General features: G+C 37.2%; 4 protein-coding genes across 4 annotated transcripts; 3 read left to right on the forward strand and 1 right to left on the reverse strand.

Annotated features, from left to right (window-relative positions):
• Nucleotides 1-4,073: 4,073 nt before the first annotated feature.
• LOC111777512 (protein HIGH ARSENIC CONTENT 1, mitochondrial) lies at nt 4,074-6,399 on the reverse strand. Its single transcript, XM_023657157.1, has 6 exons — nt 6,383-6,399; nt 6,213-6,290; nt 6,056-6,129; nt 4,930-5,000; nt 4,267-4,320; nt 4,074-4,187 (listed from the first exon to the last, which is right to left on the reverse strand). The coding sequence occupies exons 1-6, from the start codon at nt 6,397-6,399 to the stop codon at nt 4,074-4,076; spliced, it is 408 nt and encodes a 135-aa protein (XP_023512925.1).
• A 1,319-nt stretch (nt 6,400-7,718) lies between these two features.
• On the forward strand, nt 7,719-11,840 carry LOC111777505 (CTL-like protein DDB_G0274487). The gene is made up of 3 exons (XM_023657147.1): nt 7,719-9,008; nt 10,320-10,665; nt 11,313-11,840. Exons 1-3 carry the CDS (start codon nt 8,020-8,022, stop codon nt 11,571-11,573), a joined length of 1,596 nt encoding a protein of 531 aa, XP_023512915.1. The 5' UTR covers nt 7,719-8,019; the 3' UTR covers nt 11,574-11,840.
• A 3,215-nt stretch (nt 11,841-15,055) lies between these two features.
• On the forward strand, nt 15,056-16,233 carry LOC111777511 (actin-depolymerizing factor 5-like). The gene is made up of 3 exons (XM_023657156.1): nt 15,056-15,165; nt 15,273-15,532; nt 16,082-16,233. The coding sequence occupies exons 1-3, from the start codon at nt 15,145-15,147 to the stop codon at nt 16,230-16,232; spliced, it is 432 nt and encodes a 143-aa protein (XP_023512924.1). The 5' UTR covers nt 15,056-15,144; the 3' UTR covers nt 16,233.
• Nucleotides 16,234-19,557: 3,324 nt separating this feature from the next.
• LOC111777498 (subtilisin-like protease SBT1.6) lies at nt 19,558-22,107 on the forward strand. The gene has a single exon (XM_023657137.1). The coding sequence runs from the start codon at nt 19,622-19,624 to the stop codon at nt 21,935-21,937; it is 2,316 nt and encodes a 771-aa protein (XP_023512905.1). The 5' UTR covers nt 19,558-19,621; the 3' UTR covers nt 21,938-22,107.
• Nucleotides 22,108-25,806: the final 3,699 nt, after the last annotated feature.

Raw genomic sequence — 25,806 nt, forward strand, 5'->3', positions numbered from 1 at the left:
AAGTAATTAATTAATTAATTTTTATCGTTAATTTTCCACACCAAATAAAAAGAATTAATGAATTTTAGATTTCAAATAAACGAGAATTGTGACGGAATATTTTGGAATATTTGGAATATTTGATACCGACAGCCGCAATCAGAGACCATTTCCCTTTTTTCTTTTTTCTTTTTTTTTTTTTTTGATAAAAAATATTACGTGTAAATATCTTAGAAAATAGACAGGGGTATAATTGGGACATTTTCACTTTCATTAAACTTTAATTCCATAAGAGAAATAATAATAATAATTAAAAAAAAAAAAAAGCAAAGTAAATATTATTTTGGTTTAATTTAAATTTGATTTATTTTAGTTCTATTTTTCAAAGTGACCACCGTAAATTTTTAATATAAAGTTAGATTAAAATTTCAATAAAAGTGAAATAAAAAGAATAAAATAATCAATTTTTCAGATTAATTATAATTTATTGCAAGTTGAGTCATGTGCCATTTGAAGACTTATTTATTTTAATTATTTTAGCAGTTTATTAGATATTTTTTTAATATTAATTTAAGGCACTTTTTTGTTTATGATATTAGACCCATCAAGGGTGGATTAGTCTTTTCATACCCCGTAACTTTTCAGCCTTATTTGACCCTTCAATCGAAAAGTCAGATTCGAAATACTTTCTTTTATCTCCAAAAATAATAATTAAATATATTTTTTATTTTTTAATTCACCGTCGGTGAATATTAAAACGACCCATAAATAAATTTGTCATAAATATTAAAATCTTATAATTTTAAATTTCTTTGTCAGGATTTAATTTTTATATTTTAATAAGTTAAATTTTTATCGAAAATATAAATATTAAAATGGATCATTTTAAACCATATTAGAGGCTAAACATTTTAAAAAATTATGTCTTATTAATCAATCAATTAAAGGAGAATTTATGCTATTTTTCTTCTCAATTAAGTCTTCATTATTATGATTAAAACTTTAATGGGTTCTTCTCATTTTAGTAATATATTGAGTAAAAAAAAACCAAGTTGATTGAGAATGAGAATATAAATTACATTTCCAAAGTGGAATATATAATTTAAAAATTAAAAAAATAGAGACTGGGCCCATAATTTATTTTTTAAATCATTTTTTTGAAATTTTATGGGTAAAGAATTAAATGAAATATAGATTAATTTATTTTTCGGCCATTTCTTTGTCGTTTTTATTTTTAAAAATATCGATTAAAATATTATTTTTTTCACGGGTAAAACGACGCCGTATTGACGGGAATAGAAGGGAGGAAAACCACACAGTCTTGATAACCGACAACGAGATATTTTGGAAGGGAACAATAATTGGAGTCGCTTATCGCACGAACTCCACACAATTTAACACGTGCGGATATATATATATATATATATATATATATATTAAATCTTTACAGCCTGTTTTGTACTGCCTACCAGCCCCACTGTCCTTTCCGGACACAATAAACTAAAAAAAATAGTAAAAATAAATTAATAAATATTTTATCTTCTTTAAATTTTGAAAGTTTCAATAATATTTCTAAATTTTCTTATTTAAAAAAAAAAAGATATTTTTTTTAATTTTAAAAAGCTTTTTTATATGTTATTTTAAGAGTTTTTTTTAAACAAGACATAATAATTATTATTTTTTTACCATCAAAAGGTTTGGTATATGAAAATTTGCAAATTTTAATTAATTTAAAATTATAGTAAAATATTACAACTTTAGTCTTATATGTATATTATAAAAATAATTTCAATTAACACAAGCTAAATTTTACGTGTAATTTATAATGATTTTGAGTAATTATTTTTAGTTTCGTGGTATTTATTATTATTAAAAAAAATAGAAGTATGTTCAAAATAATCCATTATTATTTAATTTCTTTGAAATTTTAAATTAAAAGCGTAAAAATTGGACATGAATATAAGTTTTAAATTTTAAATATAGAAAAAAAAAATCATATTGTAATTTATAAGTAATCGGGCAGCCGGTGTCAGATGGCGCACGGGCAGCGGGCAGAGATTTGATAAGCGACATTGGTTATTTTGAAAATCATTGCAAAATGACGAATTAGGCTTTATTATATTTTTAAAAATTAAAAAAAAAAAAAAAAAACGTTCAAAATGGATGTTGCTTATTGCCATCAGCCAAAGTAACAATCACGTGGTAAGTACGGTCACGTTTTTTTTTTTTTTTTTTCTTTAATTTACAGCCTGGCTTTGTCCCACTTTTATTTTTTTTTATTAATTATTATTTTTATGTTGTTTGAGTAAATTATTGATACATGACTGAACTGATAAATATTTTTTTTTTTCGATATTTCAATCATAAAATTTTTAAAATTAAGTGTATTTAATTTCGAGTAATTATAAGTTAGATAATTTATAGGAAACATGTTAGTCATAACAAAACATTTTAAAATGTTTCGTGTTGATTTGTAGGTATAGTCTTTAGAGAGAATATTAGAGTCGTTAATTACCCAACACATTTTTATTTATAATGCATTATCAAAGGAGTATTTAATTACTCACTATCATCCGAGAATCTATATTACGTTCACATTGCTACTGGACGAAAACAAAATGTGCGTCCATTACTCTTAGAAAATATTTACCGTGGAATTAAATAAAATACTCTATTTAGAGAAAAATGTTTAAAAATATCTTAGGGACTCAAAATAATAATAAAAATGTATAGAAAAATGATCAAAGTCAACTTTGATTCGGATCACAAGGAGTCTGATTCGAGTCGAGATCCTTCGTAGAAGGTGATTAGAAGCCTTAGGAGGAGTAAACTGGACTATTGGATAGTCTAAAACCGTTGAGATTCGGTGGAAGAACACAAAGGTAAGATATTGAGTTTTATATCTCGTATTTCTTTAAGGAGCTAGATCATGAAATTTTAGTATGATGATTTAGAAAATATTTTGTTCATAATCTGTGAAGGAAGTCGAAGTCGATTTGGATTGGAGATAAGAGTTGCAACGCTCATCAAGAATTGTGAGTATTGATTTTCTTTTATCGATTTTGGACTCGATTCTATGTTTTTGTAATTAAAACACTATATCTGAAAAGTTGGATTAAAACACTACAAATTTTGTGAAGTAATTATGTTGATTTGAGTTACGTAGAAAGATAATCAAGAATTTTGGGCTTGCGTATTGCTAAGGAAGACAGACACGTCAAGCTGTGATTATGGCACCCAGAGCCTAGTTTGACTTGAGGAACTAACCTCGAACGTCGTGAAAATGAGAAAGGGGAGGTTTAAACTGTCTGGATACCCCAAAGAACCTAATAGACCCCCACAACATCTAGATACGATTAAAGTAGCATATTCGAACCCCAAAACTAGTCGAGTTACTATTGAATGTAGAGTCGAGATAGGATTGACGTCGCTATCTCATTAAGCCAGTTTTGAAGAAGGACTAGGGACTACACGAGTAGTTAGCTCAACACAAGATCTCCTATTGAGTGTAGAAATGGGTGAACCCGTAAACCAATCCTAGTTGGACTCGGGACTACATGGGTATGCATCAAGATGAGAACCCCTATTGAATGTAAGAACGGGTCAAGGCCGACGTCAGGACTCCATAAACTGATCTTGGAAGAGATTAAGGAGTACATGGGTAGGTGGTTTAGGGTGAACACTTCTATTTGTGTGAAGGAGCTAGTCAAGACTGATGTCGCAAACCAATCTTAAAAGGGGACTAGGGACTACATAAGTACACGACTCATGATGAACCAATTGGAACTTGGAGACCTACACAAAAACTTAGAGCACGGTAAAGGAGTAGGTCTGAACCTCCTAAAAACCAGAGAAAAGTCGTGGAAACCTACTATGAGATGGAGACGATGAGAGCATCCATATGGAATGTGGGACCGATGTGGGATCTCACACACCGTGTAACACTTGAGTGCTATCATAAAACTTTTAGTATTAAATTGATGCTGAAAGAAGAAGAAACAGGAACTTAGGAACTATGTTCTTTTGCACAAACAATGAAACTTGCAGGAACTAAAAACACAGACAAACAACAAAGATTCTGTCCTTGGAAGTGCTCAACCTCGGAACTTACAAGCTATTTTGAGCTCTTCAGCTGGTTTGTCCCCAGCAAATCCACTGTCAACCCAAGCAGAGTAGCCTCCTGCCATGTTCTTCACATGCTCATACCCCTGAAATCTCCCAATAAATCTCGTTACTTAATGATGCTTGTTAACCTTACAATTTAGTTCTATCAACCTTGAATCTCACCGCGTTAAGAAGATCGACGCAAGCGCGAAGTCCTCTACCGCCACTGTTGCAAGCCTGCAGAAAAGAATTTGCAATTTGTTCAATTGATCTTGTAACGACCCAGATCCACCGCTAGCAGATATTGTCCTCTTTGGGCTTTTCCTTTCGGGCTTCCCCTCAAGGCTTTAAAACGCGTCTGCTAGAGGAAGGTTTCCACACCCTTATAAATCGTGATTTGTTCTCCTCCCCAACCAATGTGGGACATCACATTCCACCCCCTTCGGGGCCCAGTGTCCTCGCTAGCACTCTTTCCTTCCTCCAATCGATGTGGGACCGGCCCCAAATCCACCCCCCCCCCTTTGGGGCCCAGCATCCTTACTAGCACACTGCCTCGTGTCTACCCCCCTTCGGGGAACAGCGAGAAGGCTGGCACATTGTCCGGTGACTGGCTCTGATACAATTGTAACGACCCAGATCCACCGCTAGCAGATATTGTCCTCTTTGGGCTTTTCCTTTCGGGCTTCCCCTCAAGCCTTTAAAACGCGTCTGCTAGAGGAAGGTTTCCACACTCTTATAAAGGGTGATTTGTTCTCCTCCCCAATCAACGTGGGACATCACAGATCTACTCCTTAAATCTGCATTGGGATGCAAAAGTGGCTAGAAATATGTGTTTTTCCATCTTACCACTACCACATGGTCTTCCTTCTTCAATATAGATGCAACTTGTGCTAGAAAGTCAGGATTCTTTACTCGACCTGTTCGTTGGCAAACGTTCAGATTCTATAGGATCAAACGTATAAGGCTCGAGAAATAGTAATCCAAAAGAGTGAAGGAGAAAAGCGAAAAGAATGCACATAGATCAATCCATAGCAATACAAAACATTCTAAGACAGCAGAGTTGAGCTGACTTTTCGTGAGATCTCACATCGGTGGAAGAATGGTGTGAAAACCTCTCCCTAGGGGACACGTTTAAGACCTTTTAGGAAAGCCCAAAGAAGAATATATCTACTAGCGGTGGGCTTGGGCTGTTACAAATGGTATCAGAGTCATACACCGTGCGTTGTGCTAGCGAGGACGTTGGGCCCCAAGAGGGGTGGTTAGTGAGATCCCACATCGATTGGAGAACTAGACACCGGGAAGTGTGCCAATGAGGACGTTGGGTCTCCAAGGGGGTGGATAGTGAGATCCCACTGTTGGATGATGGAAGTCTCCCACATCGGCTAATTTAGGGAATGGATCATGGGTTTATAAGTGAAGAATACTAACCCCATTGGTACGAGACCTTTTGGGGAAGCCCAAAGCAAAGCCATGAGAGCTTATGCTCAAAATGGACAATATCATACCATTGTGGAGAGTCGTGTTTGTCTAACATGGTATCAGAGTCATGCCCTAAACTTAGTCGTGTCAATAGATTGGTAAATCCTCAAATATCGAACAAAGAACTCCAAAAGAAAAGGAGCCAAGCCTCCTCGAAGGCAGTAAAAAATGACTAAGACTCCAAAGGAGTCGAGCCTCGATTAAGGGGAGGCGCACTTTGTTCGAGGGGAGGTGTTGGATGAGGGAAGTCCCACATCGGCTAATTTAGGGAAATACTAACTCCATTGGTATGAGGCCTTTTGGGGAAGCCCAAAGCAAAGCCATGAGAGCTTATACTCAAAGGGGACAATATCATACCATTGTGGAGAGTCGTGTTCGTCTAACATCCACATCGGTCGAAGAGGAGAACTAGGGGAACGAAACATGCATTATAAGGATGTGGAAACCTTTCCCTAGGAGATACAGCCCAAAGTGGATAATATCTGGTAATTACCTTCCGAGGTCAAGAACATGTAAGGAACATTGAGTGCATTCTCAACATGGGCCTTGTTATACTCTTCAACAGTCCTGCACCCAAAATCATTCATCAATTACCTCTTCTTCTTGGCTTTGACAGAAGATTATTATAACAGAAGAACAAAAGATGTAACCTGACATCCAAATAAAGCTGCCCCTTCTGCAACAGATCTTTGGCAACTTCAACATCAACAGTCACAACATCCTCTGGCCTGCAGATTAGCAATGAACACATGAGTTATTGATATCAAACTCTTCTTTAACATCGAAATGGGTAGCATTGCAGAAGTTAGTTGATATCAACCTCTTCTCACCCTCCATCTTTGAAACAGCACACAGATTCTTTGTTTCAGCTTTGCCAATAAGCTCTTCTTTTTATAGATGATCAAGCTTGCAAAATGCAACCTTTTCGTTGACTTTCATCATTTCTAAGTTATCCTCAACTCATCATCATTGAGTATTTAATTAACAAATTGGCTTAAATTTGCATGATCCGACTTTGCTTGTTTGACTTTTGGATTGTTTTTTAAGGATGAAATAAAATGTTTTTGTTTATTTAGTTTGTTGGTCAACCATTCATTTTCATTAGTTAAATGATAAAAAAGAAAATAAATTAGTCATCATACACTTCTAATTTTATGATTCTTTATTCAGTCTTTGTTGGATTTCTAACGTATCTGGATTACACGTTATTTTGACAAGCGGACATATGACTTTGTGCATAGTCTGTCGAGTATCCGATTGACACTAAATTTATTGACCTCTCATCTTTCATATAGAAGAACTTAATTTTAAAGTTGTATGTCGAAATTCATATCAAAACCCGACTTATGAAGTCATGACTTAAGGCCCTATTCGACCATTTTCATACTTGTCTTCAACACTCGCGTCGCTTGGTTCTTTTGAATCTTATGTATGCCTCGACTTAGCTTGAATGAACACTCTTAGTGTGTTGGATGATGCGTACGAAGACGATGGTGCATCATGATACTTTTCAATCTTGACCCTCACGTGATTTGATGGACGCCACTATGTTTGCCTTGCGTGTGGGCCCACACAACCTAAAAGTTTATATGTGGAATAATTATGACAAAATTCATAATCTAATATATATATATATATATATATATATATATATTTTGTCAACTTCTCCCTACCCAAGGTTATATATTGTGAGCGGTTGTTATTTCTCTCTTGCATACTTATATGACGTCTCTTTCAAAAATCTCTCTTTCGAAAATCTTTCTTTGCCCTCGCTTTCTAAAACCTTGTCTTAAAACCGAGGCCAAAGGCTCGAGCATACGTCGTTTGGCCGTAGGGGACGCAAGAACGAATTGGGTTAGCTCATTTGTCGTTGGAAAGTGAGTGCCGCACAATCGCAAGTCCGCTGCCAGCGATTGGGACAAGTGGTATTAATATATATATATATATATACCCACCTAACACATCTTATTCTATTATTAAGACAAGTAAGCACTGAATAATTCACAATTATTATACATATAAGTATTAATTTCTTCATAATTGAGAATTATTTATTTGCAATAATCAAATTTAAATAATTTAAATAATAAATATTTTAAAACGATAAAATCAATAAATTATTATTATCAGAACAAAAGGTAAAAGTGGGAGCCAGACAAAATGAATTGGCACGATGATGCAGACAAGGTTCGTGTCTTGGCATTACCTTCATCAACCACGAGCCTACACGCTCTTGATCCTATCTCCTCCATCTGCACCCTCCTCCTTCAACGGAGCTTCACCGCCGCCGCCGAAACCGCCGCCACTTTCACCTCTAACCCAAAGCTCCTTATTCACCCGTTTTCATTCCCACTGTAAACCAGACCAGAGCTTCACCCACCATTGTCGAACCATGAGCTCTAATCCCTTTCAATCTCACACCCTTCTCCTTCTTCTCTAGTTCAATTCCCCTCTCCCATGGCCGCCATTGAAGAACCCACCAAGCCCACTTCCCTCTACGACTCCCCATCGGCGTCTCAACCCCTCCTCTCCAATCCCCCTGAATCCGACTCATCTCAGTATCTTCAGATCTCCTACAACCATGGCGACAGACCGTTCAAGGACATCCCCATCCTTGTTCTTTTCCTTCTCTTCGTTTTATCCTCATTTGGGTTTGGGATTTTCGCCACTTTTAATCGAAACCCCAATTACCCAAATCTCTCTTCTTATCACTATGATTTCAAAACCTCCAATTGTGTTACGGATTCCCCCAATTGGGTTCCTCTGTACTCCTCTTCTTCCTCTGTTTTGAAATCCTTGATTTGGGCCCTTGTAGCTACTTCGATTTTAAGCTTACCCATTTGCTTTCTTTTACTTCTCTTGCTTAAGCACTACACGAGACAGATTGTGTACGCCTTACTTCCTTTCTTCGTCGTTGTTCCTATCTTCATCAATGTCTATTGGTTCGTCGCCTGTACGATTAACCCCACTTGTAATAACGACTTCCCCATGGTGTATAGGATTTTAGTTCTCATCTTCATATTCTTGGTGATTGGTGTAATCGTGTGGATATTCATCGTTAATTGGCACCGAATTGAGCTCACGATTAAGATAATTGGGGTTGCCGCGGATGCACTGTCAATGAATCTGGGTCTGTTTGTGGTTATACCGAGTATGACTCTGGGGTTACTGGTTTATTATGCGCCAATTGTTCTGTTCTTGGTGTTTGCGAGGTTGAATGGGAAGATTGTGCCCGATCACCATGGATCGAGTGGAGAGTATGCTTGTGTTTGGAAGGAAGACAAGTGGGTACCTGCTTATTATGCATTGGCGATTCTTACGATGTTGTGGTCTGCTGCTGTAATGGTGGAAGGGCAAGTTTATGTGATTAGTGGTACCATATCGCAGTGGTATTTCTCGAATGAAGAGGATGACACTCCAAGACGGAGTATTAGGAAGTCTTTAAGGTTAGTATCTACTCATTTTTGTTCTGTTGAACAGATTCATGGCTTTCTTGTTTTGAATTTATTTGGTGTTCTTGATCTTTATCATTCTCTTCCAACACTGCATGATCTCATTGGCAATAATCTTAACATACTCTTTAGTGATGTTCTGAGCCTTGTTGATGAATTCAGTAGTGAAATAATCTAGATCCAGTGACTTGTTCTCCCCATACCCATTATTGCTGTCAAAACCTCCTCAATGAAAGGGTCATCCAACATTGTGTTGCTTTTCTCTACCGATCCAACCCTCTCCGGGTAAGAACCCCTTTGTAACAGCCCAAGCCCACCGCTAGCAGATATTATCCTCGCCGTCAGCCTCATGATTTTAAAACACGTCTACTATAGAGATGTTTCCACACCCTTATAAGAAATGTTTCATTCCCTTCTCCAACCAATGTGAGATCTCACGACTTTCACACCGCCCGGTGTCTGGCTCTGATACCATTCGTTATAGCCCAAGCTCACTGCTAGTAGATATTGTTAGGTATCGTCGTTAGTCTCACGGCTTTCACATACCCTTTAAGCAATACTTTGTTTCCCTCTCCAATCAATATGGGATCTCACACTCTTTACCCTAAGCTTTAGTGTTGAGATGAACAAAGAAGATGAGAAACTTTGGTTCGACATCCTTTTTAGGAATCTGCTCCCTTTTGATTTTAAGATTACTCGAATGAACCAGGGGGTAGACTATTGTTCAAATTAGTAGGGAAGCCAAGGTTTTGGGGTACCTAGACCAAATGTTGGAGCAGAACACACCCCTGTAGGCTTGTGTGAAAAGAAAGAGAAGCTGGAGGAGAAGACTAAGATTGATATCAAAGAGGAGACGAGGTCTTTGTTCAATGAAGATAAGAAGAAAGGAGTTGAGAAGAATCCATATTACAACAAATTCATTTGAGTCGGTTTTTGTGGCTAATGGGGAGACATGTTGTGAGATCCCACATCGGTTGGAGAGGGGAACGAAACATTCCTTACAAGGGTGTGGAAACCTCTCCCTAGCAAACGCGTTTTAAAACCGTGAGGCTGACGACGATATGTAACGGGCCAAAACGGACAATATTCGTTAGCGGTGGGCTTGAGCTTGGGCTGTTACAATCGTTACTTTTGTTCCTGTACTCTTAACTTTCTGTCATTGCCTTTCTTCTTAGTTTGATTGTGTTAGTTAGCTGATTGACCAGCCTTTTCTTTTTCTAAATGAGAATTGAAACAATGTATGTTAGACAGCGTTGGGATCAGTTATGATCATTGATTCTTATGCTGGCCATTGCTCATTTGCAGGAATGCATTTGGCCCCTCTGCTGGCACTATATGTTTATCTGGCTTACTAATTCTTGTGGTGCGTGTTGTTCGTGCTGTGGTCGATAGTGCAAGACAAGAAGATATTCCCGGGATGTTCAACCTTATTTTACGTTGCTGCGTAAATACGTTTCTGGCAGCTGTTGATTATCTGAACAAATTTGCAATAACTTTTGCAGCAATAACTGGTGAAGCTTACTGTTCATCTGCAAAAATGACATATGAACTCTTGAAACGAAATCTCCTTTCAACTGTTTTTGTCGAGACAATCTCCACACGTTTGTTAGCTGGAATCGCCTTTGTCGTCTCAGCCATATATGCAATTGTGGTACGTAAACGAAAAAGGGCTGTGTTTATGTTTAGCTATGTACAAGTCAAGATTTTTCTTCCCCCGTAGTTTTATGCTGCAGAAGCTTACAAAGGCCAACTTTTTTTTTCTTTTTCGGTCTACCTCGAACAATATCCTCGTTGAATTTTGCCCTTTAGTTATGTGAGATCCCACCTCGGTTGAGGAGGGGAACGGAGCATTCTTTATAAGGGTGTGGAAACCTCTCCCTAGCAGACGCGTTTTAAAAACCTTAAGAGGAAGCCCAAATAGGACAATATTTGCTAGCGGTGGGCTTGGGCTGTTATGAATGGTATCAGAGCCAGACACCGGGTGGTGTGCTAGTGAGGACGTTGGGTCCTGAAGGGGGTGGACTGTGAGATCCCACATCGGTTGGAGAGGGGAACGAAACATTCTTTATAAAGGTGTGAAAACCTCTCCCTTGAGGGAAAGCCCGAAAGGGAAAGTCCAAAGAGGACAATATCTGTTAGTGGTGGGTTTATTTAAATAATACGAAGGCTAGTACCCTTCGTGAAGTGATTGGTTTCCCTCCAGGGAAAGCCCAAAGAGGACAATATCTACTAGGGGTGGGTTTGAGCTATTACAAGTTCTCTCTCTTATATTCCCTTCATATTGTTGTATATTTGCAGGCTTGTGCCATCTTACAGGCCGTGAGCCATCTTGGTGTTAAAACATACCTTGTCGCCATTGCAGCATGGCTTCTCCTGATCGTGGTACTCGCATTCTTTATCCATGTACTGGATAATGTAATCGAAACCGTGTACGTATGCTATGCTATTGACAGGGACAGAGGTGCAGTATGCAAACAAGATGTCCATGAGGTTTATGTTCACCTACCCATTAGCAGGAATCACAGATCATCTCTGGTAACTTCTTCACTCCTTGTATAATAAATTGTACTGCAATTCACATAGTATGATGGTTCTACAGATGACTGTGTTTGAGTATGCTATTCTGTGTATAATGAGTTGTCACCCTGTACATTTTGAGCCTTTCCCCCCACCTTTATGGTGGGTCTTTAGTGGACAAGATTCCCAATTTAGTTCATGAAAATAGAATAAAAAGCTTTAGGTCTTGTTGTTTTATCCTGTGATGATCACTTGTAACTGATGGCGGAGCCCTTGTGCACTGTTCATGTTTATACAGAACATTTGTTATGGTTAGGATCAGGCAATGATGATCAAAAGATTGGAGCTGTTAAAACTTGAATAAACTGAGCTGACTGATAAGAACATTCAAAGTATTTGTTAATCTGTAACGACCCAGATCCATCGCTAGCAGATATTGTCTTCTTTGGGCTTTCCCTTTCGGGCTTCCCCTCAAGGCTTTAAAATGTGTCTGCTAGGGGAAGGTTTCCGCACCCTTATAAATGGTGTTTTGTTCTCCTCCCCAACCAATGTAGGACATCACATAGTCGTACACCTCTATAGGCACTGTTTTAATTTTGAGAATACTAGGAATAGGTATGGAGTTTGCTTAAAGATGAAATGAATTAGTGATTTTGTGTAACAGTTTAAGCCCACTGCTAGTAGATATTGTTTGTTTTGGCTTGTTATATATCACCGTCAGTCTCACGGTTTTAAAATGCGTCTACTAGGGAGAGGTTTTCATACTCTTGTAAGGAATTATTCGTTCCCCTCTCCAACGGATTTGAGATCTTATAATCCACCTCATTTCGGGACCCAGTGTCCTTGTTGGCACATCGTCCAGTGTCTGGCTCTGATACCATTTGTAACAGCCCAAGCCCACTACGGGTAGATATTGTCTGCTTTGGCCTGTTATGTATTGTCGTTAGTCTCATAGTTTTAAAATTCATCTACTAGAGAAAGGTTTCCGCACCCTTACATGGAATGTTTCGTTCCCCTTACCAACCATTGTGAGATCTTACAATTCACCCCTCTTGGGGACCTAGCGTACTCGTTGGCACACCGCCCTGTGTCTGGCTTAAGATCATTTGTAACAGCTTAAGCCCACAGTTAATAGATATTATCTGTTTTAGCCCGTTACATTATCGTCGTGAGCCTCACAGTTTTAAAATGCGTCTACTAGGAGAGATCTCCCCACCCTTATAAAAAATGTTTCATTTCACTCTTCAACTGATGTGGGACCTCACAATCCACCCACCCCCTTTAGAGACCTAGTGTCATCGTTGGCACACCACTCGGTGTCTGACTCTAATACCATTTGTAACCGTCTAAGTTTACCGCAAGCAAATACGGTATGTTTTGGTCCGTTGCATATCGCCATCAGCCTCATGATTTTAAAATGCGTCTACTAGTAAGAGATTTTCGCACCCTTATAAAGAATGTTTTGTTTCCCTCTTCAACCGATGTAAGATCTCACAATCCACCTCCCTTAGGGACCCAGCGTCCTCGCTGGCACACACTCGGTGTTTGGCACCTATTAAGGAGATGTTTCTACATCGTTATAAGGAATGCTTCGTTTCCCTCTCTAACCGATGCGAAATCTCACATTTCTCAACTACTACAACGCCATTGAGAAACACGAGAAAGAAATTAGAGTAACTCCATTAGAAAGAAGCCATAAACTAATGCCCAAGATTTGTTGTGTTGAGGACACAGCTAGCAGATAAACATCAGAACCTTCTTCCATCTCCATCATCAGTCTCTCTCAGCTTCATTATTTGCCCCACCCCTCTCCTTTCTCTCTTTTCTTCCACTTTTTATTGGACTCTTCTCTTTGTACTCTTATCTCCAAATTGGACGGTCTATTTCATGATAGTATGATATTGTTCATTAGTTCGGTCGGTATGATATTGTTCATTAGTTCGGTCGGTATGATATTGTTCATTAGTTCGGTCTGTATTTGCATGACTTTGTTTTTTTTGTTTCGCTCATCTGACTTGGTACAAATAGAAACATTTGACAGTCTCTCGTACGTTACATGTAGTACACTATGTTCATGTCTCAAACAACCCTCTCTTAAAACAAAGAATTATCCATTTTTGGACACTTAAGGACATTTTTCTTCCAAGTACACCGTCTCGTCTCCTAATATGAGCTAACTCCAGACCCAACTTCACTAGTAATCGTCGATCAACCATATGATGGTGAATTCATTTCCAAGCCTTGTACACACCGCTCGTCATACCATAGAAGTTGGTCATGCCCGAACTCATTACCTTAATTTCAAGGAGAGGAATGTCGAAAAAGTCAAAAGCTTGAGATTACAAAAACGACCTTTCATGTCGAGTCGTAGATAAATTAAGAGTTACTGAAAGTAGAATGGTTAAGGGAAACATCCCCACACAAAGGAATGATGCCATGATATTGTTCCACTGTGTTCCTCCAGACAAATCCATGGAAAACCTCAAAACACCTTTTTAGAACCAAGAACAAAGGACTGAAAAATTTGTGATCATTACATAAATTTTTTTGGCTCCTTTGCTTCAACGCAAAGACTTGTGTATAGAGAAACACGAAGAAAGAGATATGGAGGATATGGTCGTGTGATCCCTTACCATAACGCCATAAAATATGTATTAAGGGTATTCGAAGAACTCGATGATCCAAAAACTCGATCAACCCAAAATTAATTTGATTCATGAATTTCCCTGAAACTAGATTGAGCTTAATCGAAATAACTTGTATTTAGAAAGCAATTTTTTCAAATATATCGACAGTAACTCTTAATTAAATGTTTGAAAATAAATAAATGTGTGTTTTGCCTACTAATATTTTACTTTTAATTAAAAAAAATGAATAAATGACCTGAATCAATCTAATCCAAAAATTTTATAATTGAGTTGGATCGGGACAAAAATTTGAATAAATGACTCCGAATCAACGGAACCCAAAAATTTAATTGTTGGGTTGTATTCATTATTGAACAAGAGTTGTTTGGTTTGAAAAAATGACAGGTTGAACAATTGAGTCGGGCTTAAAAAAATGTTCCAACTCGTCTCGACCCATTTCATATGTACTCTGTTTAATGGTAGAGTAGGCTTTTTAAAATTTTTTTTTTTTATTGAATTTTTAGTACAATAATAGCTTTTAAACATGTCCCCCCTAATATGTGACATAATTCACTAAACCATAAATCACTATAGTACTCATTTTAATATATTATCAAATTATTAACTTATAATAATCTAAAATATTATATATATATATTCCATTTTTTTATTTAAATAATATAATAATCTATTGAAAGAAAATTCCATAATTATTAAGATTTAATCCAACAATGATAAAATATTTTTATCTTATTTCGGATATTATTAATAATTAGTTTAAATTCGATTTTATTTTAAATTTTTAAATTTGATCTATTTTATACAAGATTTGATGATGGTTAAAAGCGTAATTATGTGCAATTGATAGGGGTATTTTGGTAAGGCGATCTTTATATAAAGCCCCAACTCGGTTCACTCTCACTCGCGGTAGTCAATTTTCAGAGTTCCGAGAGTGTTCACAGACCAGTTCCCGACGAGACCTAACAATGGCGATGGCTTTCAAGATGGTAATGATTTATACACTTCACGGTTATAATCTCTTCTGTATATATATCTTTTTTCAATTTTTTATGAAATTATGATTCTGATTTGATTTGTTAACCACGAATCTCAGGCAACCACTGGAATGTGGGTGAGCGATGAGTGCAAGAACTCGTTTATGGAGATGAAATGGAAGAAGGTGCATAGGTATATTGTGTTTAAGATCGATGAAGGATCGAGGTTAGTCACCGTTGACAAGGTCGGTGGTTCGGCCGAAAGCTACGATGATCTAACTGCATCATTGCCGAATGACGACTGTCGATACGCAGTGTTCGATTTCGACTTCGTCACCGTTGATAATTGCCGGAAGAGCAAGATCTTCTTCATCGCGTGGTATGTTGCGCGATTATTTTCTGTTTTTCGTCGATTGCATCCGTCCTCATTCATCTAACCTCTATTTCCGTAGAATCGTTCAATTCTCTCCGATAACTTGAATAGCTATGTGGAAATCCTGATGAATTCGACTCAAAATTTCCTCGAATTCGTAATCTCTAGTATGTTGCGCGATTATTTTCTGTTTTTCGTCGATTGCATCCGTCCTTCATTCATCTAACCTCTGTTTCCGTAGAATCGTTCAATTCTCTCTGATTACTTGAATAGCTACACGAAGCTTCTCTCTATGCGGAAATCCTGATGAATTCGACTCAAAATTTCCTCGAATTCATAATCTCTAGTCCTGTTACGGTATCTAATTAATTAGGTATTGAGAGCAGCAGCATAATCGCACTACTGATCGTAAAATCGGAATTCTAATTCATTATTTGATTATTCCTTTTTCTCTTCAAAGAATTTGACATCGAGTATAGTAATTGATTTTAAAATAGAATGGATCTGAATCTGAAACTCAAACTGAAACCGATCGATTGGTTTGATATGGTACAGGTCGCCCACCGCATCAAGAATTAGAGCAAAAATTCTATACGCAACTTCGAAAGCCGGGCTGAGGAGAGTGCTGGAAGGCATTCATTACGAGCTTCAAGCAACCGATCCAACTGAAATGGGGATGGATGTGATCAAGGACAGAGCCAAATAGATCAAAAAAAAAAAAAAAAAAAAAANCTTTGAGTTTCTAATAATGAATCACCACTCCAACCACATCCATTATCTGCTTTTCATTCTTTGTTTGTTCACTTTTTTGCCTTTTTCTTTGTGTTTTTTAGATTTTGAGCTCTAATGTAATTAAAAGTAAGATGAAAGAAAATTATCTTCCAATGTTGAGAACAATTAAAGCCCCTTTTCCTTGTATTGGCTTTACTCTTGAAAAGGTGAGCTTATAATCTATCTGGTGTATAATTTGATCTTATAATTGTAACAGAATTATATATTAAGGCTACATTTTATGCAATTATTTGTAAATGTCATAGACTTGGAATTTAATATTATATTAATGTATAAATATATATTTGTTTAAAAGCTATGAAATTAATATATCATCCAACATACTCTATTGATTTTAATGTAATGAACTAATTTATATTGTATTATTTACATTATTATGGTACAATGCTTTATATTCAAATCATAAAAGGTATTATTGCAGGGTGGATAATCAAGGACAATGACTTAGGATCATAAATGTGTAAGAGGTTTAAAGAATGGGACGCGATGGTACTTTCTTTTTCGACACGAAAATAAAAGGAAAATAATTATATGAATTATTTTAAGGACCCTCAACTATAAATTATTATGAAACTATACTTTCCGTTCTATTTTAATTTTTGTACGTCTAATTTAATGTAAAGCCTAATTTAATTTCAAAGTTCATGTACTAAAATCATAATCTTTATCGAGTGTATACACATATAAACGGGTTATTATTATATTAAAATGTAGATCGTTTCATAAATAGAATGGAAATGAATTTTTTTTTTAAAATAATATTGTTTACCAATATATATTATTGTGTGAAATTCGAAAATTTGGCCTAATTTCTATTTTAAAATACTTATATAAAATTCGAATCTCACTCCAAAACTTATTTTTAAAAATAAAAATATATAATATTATTTAATACTATGGCGGTGTGTTTTCTAAAATTAATATCAATTTTGATAACGAGATAAAGTGAAATTAATTTCGCATCGTATAAAAGGCTGTATATAGGCCCGTTTTAATTTAATAATGGGCCCCCAAGGAGGCCCAAAACCGGTCCACATGATTTCGTGCCTATTGGCCCATTTTGATATGTGATTGGACATTAGAGATATTATGGGTCTCTCTTCCCAAATAAAAAATAGTAATTAAAATTAAAAAAAAAAAATTCAACTTTGAAATATTTGTCAACTAAATTTATTTTAATTTTAAAATAAAATTATTTAAATAAACAATCGAATATTCCAAATAAATAATTTTTTTTTTAGTAGGATTCCAAATGTAATTATATTAAATTTCGATTAATCAATTTAAAAATATATATAATATTATTATAAAACATGTAAATGGCAAGATTTCCGACCATTTTCTTTGGGCATTTACTCAAAATTTTGGCTTTTTGCTTTTTTTTTTTTTCTTTTTTTCTTTTTTCTTTTTTCTTTTTTCTTTTCCTTTTTTTTTCTTTTTTTTTTCCTTAGTAAATAAGTCTTATTTATATAACTTTCTCTTATAAATTTACAGTGGAAATAAATTAATCTGAATAACAAAATTTAGCGAGAAACACGGAGGAAACTTTTGACCAACTTTCCAGCTAATAATTTAATTTTTTTTTTTTAATAAAAAAATCTGAAAATATCTAACTGAGAGTGGGACCCACCGAACACAAGAACCAACGATAGCATGTTTGCCACGAGGATGTAGGGTGGGATGAAGATGAGATCACGACCGTCCAGATAGTGGGTTCTAGTTTCATTGAACAGTTGGATGGATGGGTACACGACATCGGCCCATGCGACCTGTACCACTGGATCTCCTCTCTTTCACTCTGCTCTTATCTTCAGTTATGTTCTCTTTTGGCAAAGACCAAAAACACAAAATGCACGCCGTTTCATGCCACGCGATCTCCAGCGCGTGCTCTTCACTTCTCTCCAAAATCAATTATTTTATTCTTTATTTAAATTTAAACAACTTTCGGTTATATAAATTTTAAGGGTCACTGATTTAAATATTAAAAATATTGAACTAAATTAATTTTATTTTTTTTCCGATTGGATTCAATTTTTTAAATATTAAAAATTTTGATCGGTTCGTAGATTGATATATTTTTGTTGTCGGGTTACAACTCCAACCCAACCTTAATTTTAAGATTATCATGAAGATTAAGAATATTTGATGTTTGTAACTAATGCCAACGATGCATTCTAACTTGTAGACGTTTGAGTTAGGTTGGGTTGTGAACTATGTTTAGTTTACTAACTCAACCCGCCCGAAATTTTGAGTTGATTTAAAAGATTTCAAGATATTTACCCTTTTAATAATTTTTTTTAAAGTTGAACGGTAAAGTATTTAAATTCAAACTCCAAGTCAAGAATATATGTTTTAAATACGATAACCCGTAATAAAAATTCAGGGTTAATAAAGACAACTCAAGATGAATGAATTGGAATTTAAGTTAAGGTAAAGTTACATGGAAAATCTAACACGGTCACGTGCTAAATCCAACCACCTACCGATTATCATACCGAAACTATATACTAAATAAAAAAAAATGTGAATAATGAGAGGAAAATAACGATTATAATAAAGAAAAAAGGAAATTTCCATAAAAATAGGATTTTTGGGTTGGGAGGTATTATAAGTGAAACATAAATTAAATGAGTTTTCAACAAAAAAAAAAATAATAAATAAATCAATTAATAATCATTTCTCACCAAATCTTATACGAAAATATCTAAACAAAATATTATTACATTATGTTAATAATTTACATTAAAGTGGAAATTATTAAAAAAAAAAAAAAGAAATAATTTAATTTAATTAATTAAAAGGGGAAGAAAAAGAAAAAGAAAAAGCCTGACCTTGTTGTTATTATTATTCGATTCCATCTGATGGGGCCTTTTTTTCAACCCCAAGATCCAACGGCTATGATTATTCATGAATGCGTACAATTATTCCTGTTTTCCCCCCTGTTTTTTTCAATAATTCCTGAAATGCCTATCTAATTTTACATATTTATGAAAATGACCCCTCGATTTCCACGGACCATTACTTTTTTAATTTCCTTTTTAACTTTTTTCCGTTTTCGTTTTCTTTGAATTTAAATAAAACAATTCAAATGGTTAGGAACGACGTCGTTTTGAGCAAATCTAATTGTACTTTCTTTGGGCCCCACGACCAAAACATGCTGACTCATCAAATCCCCTTTGACGACAAAAAATAAAAATAAAATAAAAAAATAAATAATTAAGAGAATTAAAACTGTCTTTTGCCGGTTATATTTTCCCCCAATTCTTGTTTGTCGGCGTGTTCACTCTCCATTTCCACTCTCTAATGGCCGCTTATCTCTCCCCGCTCGTCTTCTTCTTCTTTGTTTTGATTGTTCATCGATTTACAGTTTCGGCCGATTCGCCATTGAAGAAGACCTTCATCTTCCGTGTGGATCGTTTCTCTAAGCCCTCTGTTTTTCCGACCCATTACCACTGGTACAGTTCTGAGTTTGCAGAATCCCACAAAATCCTCCATGTTTACGACACCGTTTTCCATGGATTCTCTGCAACTCTTACTCAACAACAAGTTGATTCCATCGGGAAACACCCTTCTGTGCTTGCCGTTTTTGAGGATCGTCGCCGGCAGCTTCACACCACCCGTTCCCCTCAGTTTCTTGGCCTTCGAAACCAGCGTGGTCTCTGGTCGGATTCTGATTATGGGTCGGATGTAATCATTGGGGTTTTCGACACTGGGATTTCCCCTGAACGGCGAAGCTTCTCCGATGTGAATTTGGGGCCGATTCCTCGCCGGTGGAAAGGGGTTTGTGAGACGGGAACTAAGTTCACGGCTAGAAACTGTAATAGGAAGATCGTTGGTGCGAGGTTTTTCTCTAAGGGTCATGAAGCTGGGTCCAACGCTGCTGGTCCGATTATCGGGATTAACGACACGATTGAGTTTAGATCTCCGAGAGATGCCGATGGCCATGGGACTCATACGGCCTCCACGGCGGCTGGACGCCATGCGTTTCAGGCGAGTTTGGAGGGTTTTGCTTCTGGGATAGCGAAGGGTGTGGCTCCTAAAGCGCGTTTGGCGGTTTATAAAGTTTGTTGGAAAAATTCTGGTTGTTTTGATTCTGACATTCTTGCGGCGTTTGATGCGGCGGTTAACGACGGTGTGGATGTCATTTCGATCTCGATTGGAGGCGGCGATGGGGTTTCCTCGCCGTATTATCTCGACCCAATTGCAATCGGAGCGTACGGCGCCGCTTCCAGGGGTATTTTCGTTTCGTCTTCGGCTGGGAATGATGGACCTAATGGAATGTCAGTGACGAACTTGGCGCCGTGGGTTACGACCGTTGGAGCCGGTACGATTGACCGTAATTTCCCGGCGGTGGTGACTCTGGGTAACGGACGGAGGATTTCCGGCGTGTCACTCTACGCCGGAGCGCCTTTGAACGGTACAATGTTTCCATTGGTTTACCCTGGCAAATCAGGGGTGCTCTCTGTTTCGCTCTGTATGGATAACTCTCTCGATCCTAAGGTTGTGGCCGGAAAAATTGTGATCTGCGACAGGGGAAGTAGTCCCAGAGTGGCTAAGGGTTTGGTCGTTAAGAAGGCCGGCGGCGTCGGAATGATTCTGGCGAATGGAATCTCGAACGGCGAAGGACTCGTCGGCGATGCCCATCTTCTCCCCGCCTGCGCAGTCGGCTCCGACGAAGGAGATTCCATGAAAGCCTACGCATCGTCCTCTGCAAATCCCACCGCCACCATCGCCTTCCAGGGCACTATAATCGGAATCAAACCGGCGCCGGTGGTGGCTTCCTTCTCAGCAAGAGGGCCAAATGGATTAAACCCAGAAATTCTAAAACCGGACTTAATCGCACCAGGGGTTAACATTCTCGCCGCCTGGACCGACGCCGTCGGTCCAACCGGTTTGGACTTCGATACAAGAAAAACAGAGTTCAACATCTTGTCTGGTACATCAATGGCGTGTCCTCATGTAAGTGGCGCCGCTGCTCTGTTGAAATCAGCTCACCCAGATTGGAGTCCAGCCGCGTTAAGATCCGCAATGATGACCACCGCAAGTACCACCGACAACCGACGACAGCCGATGACGGAAGAATCCACCGGAAAAGCTTCAACTCCGTATGATTTCGGTGCAGGGCATGTAAATTTGGGTCTAGCAATGGACCCTGGTTTAGTCTACGACATTACAAACACTGATTACATCAACTTTTTGTGCTCAATCGGATACGGACCGAAGATGATTCAAGTGATAACAAGAACGCCGGTAACCTGTCCGGCGAAAAAACCATTGCCGGAAAATCTCAATTACCCATCAATCGTTGCAGTATTCTCCAGTCTATCAAAAGGGTGGTCGACAAAGTCGTTTATCCGAACAGTGACGAACGTGGGTCCAGCAAATTCGGTGTACCGTGCCAAAATCCAAGCTCCAAAAGGGGTAACGGTGAAGGTAAAGCCTTCGAAGCTCGTGTTCTCAGCGGCCATGAAGAAACAGAGCTTCGTGGTAGCAGTGTCAGCCGACAACCAGAATCTAGCACTGGGCGACGTGGGCGCTGTTTTTGGTTGCGTTTCTTGGTCGGATGGAAAGCATGTGGTCCGAAGCCCACTCGTAGTAACCCAATTAGAGCCGTTGTAAAGCTTTGGAATTCGATCATCCATCTCCTAATGATCGATGGCTACACCATCTAAGATTGCTATTTTCTTCCTTTTTTTTTTACAGCTTTTTTTTTTGGCTCTTTCAAGCTTATAATCCTATGTTGTTGTGTGAGATATGTTTTATATGATCAATGGCTTTGGCTTCGAACTCCTCTGTTATTTTCGAGCATTACGATTACCTAAAGACTCCGATTATCTCGATTCAATTCTCGAAACGATATCGCTCGTCATGGGGGACCGTGACACGAAAGGGATGAGTTTGATACCAATAATTTAGAGTTTGAAGTTGATTGATATTGATATGAGAGTGGGGAGGCAGCCACAGAAGAGACAGTGGTAACAAGACATTGGATACTGTTTTGGGAACATTTTGGTTTGTTTCTTAGATTCAATGCTTTAGTGAAGACACTTGTAGTTGAAGCTTTGAGTAAGTAATTATTAAATGAAAGTAAGTGGGTGAAAATTTAGGGTTAATGCTACACGGGCAATCGAACAACGATTATGAAGAACTTGTTCTAACCCAGAGAACAAGTCAGCCATAGAAAATTTGTACTTCGCGGACGATATTGGCGTATGCTCAAGCCTTATTCCGTTTGAGAGAAATGATTTAGGAATCGTGAGCGATAAAATAAATTTAAAACCATTTTTAAAGACAGTAATGTTATAAGTTAAAAGCGAGTAGGCAATAATGACTTTGAGAACATAAAACCCCGATACGAAGAATGACAACTAGTCACATCTTCCTATATTATATTTTGGGTCATTTTATGTCTGTCGAGTATAGATATGATTTTGATGACTGATCATACACCCTTTCGAAATTTACCCGTCTCGTTAAGTTTTCATATGTCTTTTATTTATATATATATATATATATATATGATTGGAAGTCTAGTAATCCACTGGGGCATATGAGTCTAAGTAGTGAAGTGGATAGGTGGGGTGGAAGCCATTTCTTAAATATAGTAATCATCAAATCCACTAATTATGTTTTGGGTGTTAATTATCTCTGTATTTTCTTCATAGGTCCTCGAACTCGTTTTAGTTTCTTTTTAAGAACGAGGACTCGGTATCTTAGAATAAACACCAAACGCTTCACACGTGTAGCTAGGTGTTATTTTCATCGGGATTGGTAACTTAATTTGTCTTTGTGATAACTGAAATTTTATGATAGCTATCAATTGTTTCTCTCTAACATTACAATGGTTTCTACTTCTACATCACGGTAATTGGCATCCACTATCTCTCTTACCTTTGACAACATCAAATCAGTAACCGTTCAAGCCCACCACTGACAGATATTGTTCATTCTAGCCCGTTGCGTATCACCGTTAGCTTCACGGTTTTAAAATACAACTGCTAGAGAGAAGTTTCCACACTCTTATAAGAAATATATGTTTCATTCTACTCTCCGACTGATGTGGGATCTCACAATTTAGTCCGTTGATGGTGTAGTTTGAGGCAGAGATGAGTTCAAATGAGAGAGAAAGTGGCTTGCAGTTGCAGCCCAAGCAGCCCACCAGTGTTGTAAAAGCAAGCAACTGTTGTAGGCCTACTGGGTTTGGGTCTGGGTTTGGGTCTGGGTTTGGGTTTGGAAGAGATAAAGATGGTGTATAAATAATTGGATAATGTTTGGGGGAAAACAATAGAAATAAGGGTAGGTACAACAAATAATTGAGGGAAGCTTAAGTGGTCGACAAACCCTATCTTCATTAGATTTTTTCTGTCATCTTGTAACAGTCCAAGTCCACCGTTAGCAGATTGTCCACTGCGCCCCATTACGTATCGTCGTCAATCTTACAGTTTTAAAATTCCTCTACTATATAGGGGGTTTAGCCCTACTCTAACTAGTGTCTCGCACCATCCAGTGACTGACTTTGATATCATCTGTAACAGTCCAAGCCCACCACTAGTAGACATTATCCGTTTTGGTCCGTTACGTATCGTCGTCAGTCTTGCGGTTTTAAAACACGTCTACTAGAGAGAGATTGTCACAAAAAAAACCATAGACACCTGCACACCTCTTGATCCTGAAACATTTGTTTAGTTCTAGTGTTTAGGATTAACGTTTAGGGTTTAGGGTTAGATAGTTCGATATGCATTATTAAAGCTCCATTAAGGTGCAGTTGGCCACTTGGAAGCCTTTGAAATATCTCACTTTTGAAGCCTTAAAAGATGTCTTCACCATCACCATCACCAATGGTCACCATGCATCACCCTAAGCTTCATTCAACTATCCTTAGCCATACAAATATATATATATATTATCTCTCTCTCTCATCCATACTTTTCTCTCACTAAATCAGGGATCTTAATATATATCTTACCCGCCTCATTAATTCCCTTTTAACCAAACTTTGTGCCATTAAACCACGTTCGCAAGTCATAAAGTATACGACCGACCAGATCTTAGACCTTAACATTTCATGAACATGTATATTTCATTTAATTATATTTTTCTAACTATATTTTTATCAGCACGAAACGTCTCTGGTTACAATTAAAATGATATTTTTGTAATATATTTTATGAATATTTATCAAATAAATTGAAAATTTTGACTAATTTTTTAATATCGATATTGAATCATTCGAGCTAAAGAAAATGTACGCGTGGAAATATTGAATTATAGATGAGAATTTAATATTTTATATAATAATTACTAATTTTATGGATGTTGTCATGTAAGGGAAGAAAGTCAAAGTGGACTAAATATGAAATAAAATAAAATAAAATAAAAGGGGGAAGTGGGGCATGTGAGGGGTGGGTCCCACCGCCGCAACCAAGCACGTGATGATGAATAGTCCCCAAGAACAGAGGAGGTTCGGTTAGGTTAGGTAGCCTCCCGAAGCTGACGTTTACTCCTTACTTTTTTTTTCCTCTTTTACCCTCACCACAACTCCTAATTTCCATCTCTACCCTTTTTTTTTTTTTTCTTTTTCTTGTTCGTTAATTTAGCTTCATTTAAGTAAATTAAGACATGGAATAGGTGGTGGAGGCGGTTATTAACGGCCCGTTTTCGTTCTGATCAACATTTTATAAGTTACAGTATCAACGCGGTAAATAAAAATAACTGAGGTGAATGAGTGCATGTCATCATCAACAAGCTAAAGAAGCTATTAAAGAATACGTTTTGACCAACTTTATAACTGAATATTATTAGAAATGTCCATTTAAACTGCAGAGACCTCTCCCAAATGAGGCAAACACTTGGGTTTAAACGAGAGATAGGGGAGGAAATGGGGAGAGATTTATCTCTCTTAACTAAAATGAAGTCTTGGTCCCGGCCCAAATTCTCATACCACCCCTGAACCATAAATCTTATAACAGACACAATCAACCTAAAATTTTGAATTGATTGGACGACCAATACTTATCGGAGGTACGTGATGAAAAATATGAAATGGAAGGTTCTATTGTCTCAACCCAACCCCTTTTGAAAAGTGACTCTTTTAGGCCATAATCAATTTCCCATTCATTTATCTAATCATTAAAAGAAAAGAAAGAAAAAAAGTTTGAGAGTGGCCACCACCATGTTTGGTTGTTTTGTATGCCCATTTTGTGTGTTGTTTACTTTTCAGGTATGGAAATTCATATCTTTTAGCTTTCTTTATGGATACCCTTTTCCTCAATTATCTTGGATTCTCTTCCCGTTCTTTTTCAAATAAAAAAAGTGGGTATATTTGATCGGAAATTTGGTTTTAACACTAAAGTCCGTCTACGTCTCAATCTAATAAACATGAGTCGAAGGTTGGCTACCCTACAGGGTAGCTTCCCAGTACACCCTGTAAATGACTCTACATGTACCTAAATGGATGAATGGATGTTCGGGATGTCTCAATGATAGAA

The sequence above is a fragment of the Cucurbita pepo genome, chromosome LG16, assembly GCF_002806865.2.
Source record: "Cucurbita pepo subsp. pepo cultivar mu-cu-16 chromosome LG16, ASM280686v2, whole genome shotgun sequence".
Taxonomy (NCBI): domain Eukaryota; kingdom Viridiplantae; phylum Streptophyta; class Magnoliopsida; order Cucurbitales; family Cucurbitaceae; genus Cucurbita; species Cucurbita pepo.